At 34.3% G+C, this 6,657-nt stretch overlaps 1 protein-coding gene across 1 annotated transcript; it reads left to right on the forward strand.

The window, feature by feature from the left end:
• The first annotated feature begins 549 nt into the window (after positions 1-549).
• Positions 550-1,832, forward strand: LOC131639985 (uncharacterized). The gene is made up of 3 exons (XM_058910409.1): positions 550-693; positions 1,176-1,433; positions 1,662-1,832. Exons 1-3 carry the CDS (start codon positions 550-552, stop codon positions 1,830-1,832), a joined length of 573 nt encoding a protein of 190 aa, XP_058766392.1.
• Positions 1,833-6,657: the final 4,825 nt, after the last annotated feature.

Raw genomic sequence — 6,657 nt, forward strand, 5'->3', positions numbered from 1 at the left:
CAATTGGGGAATTTTCAGAGAAACAATCCTCCGCTGTTCAAGGGCACTCACGATCTTGAAGGTGCTCAAAAGTGGCTGAAGGAGATCGAAAGGATTTTCTGAGTTATTGATTGTGCTGAGAACCTGAAAGTGAGGTATGGCACTCACATGTTGTCTAAAGAAGCAGATGACTGGTGGGTCGCTACGAGAACTGAACTGGATGCTGACGGTGTGGCTATTACTTGGGCTATATTCAAGAGAGAGTTTATGAGGAAGTATTTTCCTGAAGATGTTCGGGGAAGGAAGGAGATAGAGTTCTTGGAGCTGAAGCAGGGTAATATGACAGTATCAGAGTATGCTTCCAAGTTTGTTGAATTAGCCAAGTACTACACCCACTACAATAATGATGAAGCCAGTGAATTCTCAAAGTGCATCAAGTTTGAGAACGGCCTTCGTGATGAGATCAAGCGAGGTATCATGTATCAGAGGACAACATTAAGCTGAATTCATCTCACTCTCGCGAGTTAGTTGACAAGAAAGGTAAGAAGCCTATGGATAGAGGTAAGCCATATGGTAGAGGAAATTCAAAGGCTGGTGATTGGAAAAGGCCTAGTGGGGGAGATTCTAGTGCTCTCGTTAGATGCTACAACTATGGTGAGACTAGACAAAGAAGAAATGAGTGCAAGAGTGGAGAAAAGAAGTGCTTCAAATATGGTAAGGCGGGTCATATTGCTTCTGATTGTAGGATGAAGACCGTGACTTGCTACAACTGTGGCGAAGAAGGCCATATTAGTCCACAGTGCATAAAACCAAAGAAGAACCAATCTGGCGGAAAGGTTTTTGCTTTGTCTGGGTCAGAGACTACTCCTGATGATCAATTGATTAAAGGTACGTGTTTTATCCATTGCACGCCTTTAATTGCATTTATAGATACTGGAGCAACTCACTCGTTTATTTCTATGGATTTTGCTAAAAGATTGAATTTAGAAATATCTAATATTGATGGAAGTATGGTTATTGACACTCCTGCGTCGGGATCAGTGACTACTTTGTCTGCTTGCTTGAATTGTCCGATTGATATTTTTGGTAGGGAGTTCAGAATGGACTTAGTGTGCCTTTTGTTAGAATAACTTGACATTATTCTAGAAATGAACTGGTTGGTATTCAACCGAGTTCATATTAATTGTTTTACGAAGGCGGCGATCTTTCCTGGAGATAGTAGTGTTGAGGATTTGGCGATGACTACTAAGCAAGTGAATGAAGCGGTTAAAGATGGGGCTGCCATGTTCATATTATTTGCATCAATGGAAGGGAAGGGAAAAGCGGTGAGTAGTGAATTACCGGTGGTGCGTGACTTTCCTGAAGTTTTTCTAGAAGATGTTATAGAGTTACCACCCGAGAGAGAAGTGGAATTCGCTATTCAGTTGATTCTTGGAACTAGTCTTGTGTCAATGGTGCCTTATCGTATGTCGGCATTTAAGTTGGCTGAATTGAAGAGTCAATTAGAAGAGTTGCTTGATAAGGAATTTATTCGTCCTAGTGTTTTGCCATGGGGTGCGCCGGTGTTGTTGGTAAATAAGAAAGAAGGCTCCATGAGGTTGTGTATGGATTATAGACAGCTAGACAAGGTTACTATCAAGAATCGATATCCATTGTCAAGGATTGATGATTTGATGGATTAGCTGGTTGGAGCAATTGTATTTAGTAAAATTGATCTGAGGTCTGGGTATCATCAAATTCTTGTGAAAGCGGATGATATTAAGAAAACTGCATTCAGAACGAGGTATGGTCATTACGAGTATATAGTGATGCCATTCGGAGTTACTAACGCACCTGGTGTTTTTATGGAATAAATGAATAGAATTTTTTATCCTTATCTTGATAAGTTTGTTGTGGTGTTTATTGATGAGATTCAGATATATTCCAAAAGCGAAGAATAACATACGAAACACCTAAAAGTTATATTGGAATTGTTGAAGGAGAAGAAGCTTTATGCAAAACTGTCGAAGTGCGAATTATGATTGAGTGAGGTGAGTTTTCTTGGTCATGTGATTTTCAAGAACGGCATTGCGGTTGATCAATAGTGTTGAAGTGTAACATCAACTGTAGTTTAATGAAATATTAATGAGCTAGGTTGTCTGGTACACTTATGTTGCATGTTGATACTTTTTGTCCCAAAGGCTCACAAAGAGATGCTTTGAATTATAGATAAGTGTATAAATTTTAGTAAGTTAGTAATTGTTCATTTGTCTTCGACTATAGACTTCCTATGAGTGGTTGTTTATACGATCTTGTGATAGGGTGTTTGCTGAGTGGATACTTGGTTGGTATCATATTTGTGTTTTTTGTAGTTTGTGATTGAAGTTATATTGGCTTTTGTTGCAATTATGATGGTTTAGTATCAAATAATCTAATTAATATCAACCCATGCTAATGAAGGAAGAGGTCCCTGTTGTAGTATTGAAATTGTTGTGTGACTGTGCGGTACCACTTACAAAGGTATGTGTTATATTGAGTGGGTACTTTGATGGTGTCATATTTATGTTTTTATAGTTTTTGGCTTTATTTATGATGGTTTAATATCTAATTGATCAATTATTATTAACCAGTTCTAATGAAGGAAGAGCTTTCTACGGCAGTATTCGGAGGTAGCCGGTGTACCTCCTGATCCTTCTTTACTCACATGCCAAACGTTTGTATTTTTTGCTTTCTCTCTATGTTAATTTAGACATTCTTGTGTCTTTTGGCAGGTGTTTTATAAATAAAACCTAACTAGACTGGTTAAATAGTTTGAATAAGAAAAATAGACTGTTGCTATGTCCGGGTTTCTAAGATTAAGGTGTTTGAACCGTCACAACCATGACCCAAAAGTATAGATGATTTGGTTATTAAATAATTGGTTTCTATGGTAGATGTCGATAATAATTTGAAAACATGGATGTTGAATATAAAATTTACATCATTAGCGTGTCGGTGTCGACATTGGACTTGCCTTTAACTTTTAATGTTGGGGGGATACATACTTGGTTGGCCTACTTATCATATATTTTGATTGCGTTAGTAGTGTGTCAGTGTAAAACGCTTATATTTCTTTAATTTTGAAATGTTTATGCTACATACTTATTTTCCTATTTATCATAAGTTTTGAAGTCTTGAGTTAGCATTCATGTTTACCTACTTATCGAAAAAGAATTAATTCAGGTGATGTGAATATTGAAGTATTTATTTTTAAATTTTTGTTAATAGTACATTAATTTGATAGAATCAAAGCAAGTATGTGAGACAATGATTATTTATATGATAAGATACATGGGGGTTGTATCTAATTGAGAGTAAAAATAAACTTTATCATGAATCTTATCTATTATAAAATTAAAATGTTGATGAGTGAAGATAATATAAGCATTTTGACCTTATGTACTACTCATGCAAGGATTATTGTATACCAAGATATACTTAGAAATAGAATCATTAGAGAGAAAGTTGGCATACATATTTAGTTGTAGAAAAGATGATTAGTGTTGTTTTAGGTGGTTTTTGGACGCAGCAGTAAAACCACATGGCACATAGTCAAATGGATACCAAGAAAAGTTGTAGTTACAACCATTAACAAAAATTTTGATTAAAATATTTATCAATAGACTTGATTTATGATAACATAATTTTGATATGATGTAGCCAATTAAACTTAGTTGGAGAAATTTAGATTGTTCTCGACTTGATTTATCAGTAGAGCTTACTAGATCTTTATGGGTCATGTATCTTGTAGTAATTCATTATAAGATTTGATTCATGATTCAGAATATACATATTTTGATATATGATTTAAATTTCGATTAGATAATCATGATCAGTTCCTATAATTTTAAATATTTAGACTTTAAATTGTAACAGTTTTAATAGTTCCTTAATACATATATAATTTGTAAACTTTTCTTCACTGTGGACTTTTAATATTCAGGCTTCATTTGACGAGAATATCATGAGCTGATTTGAATTTATATTAAGACTATCATATATTTGAGTATGAAGAGATATACAGTTCAATTAAAAAAAGGGAAATGAAATCTAGAGAAAGCAATTTTGGAGAAGCATTAGAAGACTTGTCACTAAATAGTTTATTAGAAGCATTGCTAAGGCCTCACCTGCCGCAACAGCTACATCATGTTATCCGTCTTCTGTAATGCTGCACTTAAAAATATGATTTATAACTCTCGAAGTACTCCACTTGTACACCCGATTTTCTATGTCGTGTTAACTTATGTTATAATATTTGTAAAACAAAGTGGATTTGGTTTAAAATGTTATTTGGTATTGATGGATTATAATATATATGGAATGATTAAATTAAAGTGTTATTAGCTATTTAATTGAATGTATCTTTTTGATATTTACACACCAAAAGAATGATTTTGTGTAAAAAAAACAAACGTGTACTACAAATACAATAGCATTTTTTAGAGAGTGCTATTAATGAAACATCATATAATAGCACTTTTAAGAAAGAGCGCTATCAAACATGTGTCATATATTAGTGCTTTCTTTTAAAGTGCTATCAAACATGTATCATATATTAACGCTTTGTTTGAAAGTGCTATCAAACACGTGCTCTACAATAGCGCTTAATTTGAAAGTGCTGTCAAAATCAAATCAAAAAATGGGCAAAATGTTCACTTTGGTAGCGCTTAAGCAAAAACGCTATTAAAAACCCATACTTCAATAGATCTTTAAAATTGCTATTAAACAAAAAATATTTACAATAGCGGCGCGGTTAATAGCGCTTTTAAGCGCTATCAAAAACAAAAAAACGCTATTAAATAACTTATTTGGCGTTGTGCAATAATTTTAGAGAGAGGATCCCTTTCTGAGTATAGTCCCTAATGAAGTGATATTTTATTTCTATATGTTTAGCCCTTGGGTGTAAAATAGGGGTCTTGGAAAGACAGTTGGCAAAAGTATTATCACAAAGAATAGGAATGTTACTCTCATATATGTTGAAGTCTTCAAGTTGATGCTTCATCCAAAGCATCTGAGTACTGCATCAAGCTGCAGCTATGTATTCAGCTTCAGCAGTTGATAGCGCTAGTGGATTGTCTTTTACTGGACCATGAGATTAAGTTGTCTCCTAGAAACTAGCAATTTCCAAAAGTACTTTTTCTTTCTATTCTGTCTCCAGCAAAATCACCATCGGAGTAACCTACGAATTTATAATTTCTTGATTAATTTTCTATAACACAGACCGAGATTAGTATTACCTTTCAAATATTTGAAAATTCGCTTAGCTGCTGTTAAGTGAGATTCTCTAGGATCTGATTAAAATTTGGCACATAAGCAGACACTATATAGAATATCAGGTCTTGAAGCTGTTAAGTATAAGAGAGAACCAATCATACCTCTGTAGAGTTTCTGGTCTACCTTCGTACTTACTTCTTCTTTTTCCAGAATGCATGTCGGATGCATTTGTGTTTTGGCTGGTTTACTTTCTGACATATCAAATTTCTTTAGAAGTTTTTTAACATACTTGGTTTGGTGTGTGTAAGTACTTTCTAGAGTTTGATTAATTTGAATTCCCGGAAAGAATTTGAGTTCACCTATCATGCTCATCTCAAATTCAGCCTGCATGTTCTTAGCAAATTTGTTGCCCAAAGAGGCTCCAGTAGATCCAAATATTATGTCATCAACGTAAATTTGAAAAATTAGAATATCATTTTTAAATGACTTAGAGAGCAAGGTCGTGTCTACTTTCCCTCTGGTAAAATCATTTTCTAAGAGAAAGTTACTCAGTCTTTCATACCAAGCTCTGGGAGCTTATTTAAGACTGTATAACGATTTCTTGAGTTTGTAAACAAACTCTGGATATTTAGAATCTTCAAAGCCAAGGGGTTGGTGGACATAGACTTCTTCATCAATGTAGCCATTTATAAATGCACTTTTGACATCCATCTAATATAGAGTTATGTCATTATTTACAGCGAAAGAAATTATAAGTCTGATAGATTCTAACCTGGCGACTAGAGCAAAGGTTTCTGTATCGTCTATTCCTTCTTACTGACTATAACCTTGTGCAACCAGTCGAGCTTTGTTTTTAACAATTTCTCCTTATTCATTTAGTTTATTTCTGAAGACCCATTTTGTTCCAATAATATTGAAGCCTTTGGGTTTAGGAACGAGATCCCATATGTAACACCCCATATTTCTAATTATTAATTTAACCGGAATTTAAATTATTAATTGGATTAGTCGGTATTTTGGTTGGATTTATTTGGATTAAATTGAGAAATAGAGTTATTGGGTCAGTGTTGTGGTTAGTAAAAGAGGGGTGCTAAGGGTTAGGCCTTTTTACTAAAAGATTTACTCTATTTTTCATAAAATAAGAGAAAGAAGGAAATTGGAAACCAACTAAGTGGCAAGGTTGTAATTATCTTTTAGTTGGAGGGTATTATGGACTCTAAATATTCCTTGCATGTGAACATAAGGCCATGTTTGGTGGATAATACTACTTATCACATTTTGGGACTAGAATAGAGAGAGAGAGAGTTAATGAATAGAAACTTATATTCATCTCCATCTTCTCCATTTTCGCAACTTTTGGACAGCCTCCACTAAATCGGCCATAACTTTCTCCTCACAACTCCAAATCAAGTAATTCTTGAGTTAGAGTCTTTCAGAGTTTGTTGT

This window comes from Vicia villosa, unplaced genomic scaffold (assembly GCF_029867415.1).
Source record: "Vicia villosa cultivar HV-30 ecotype Madison, WI unplaced genomic scaffold, Vvil1.0 ctg.002877F_1_1, whole genome shotgun sequence".
NCBI classification, from domain to species: domain Eukaryota; kingdom Viridiplantae; phylum Streptophyta; class Magnoliopsida; order Fabales; family Fabaceae; genus Vicia; species Vicia villosa.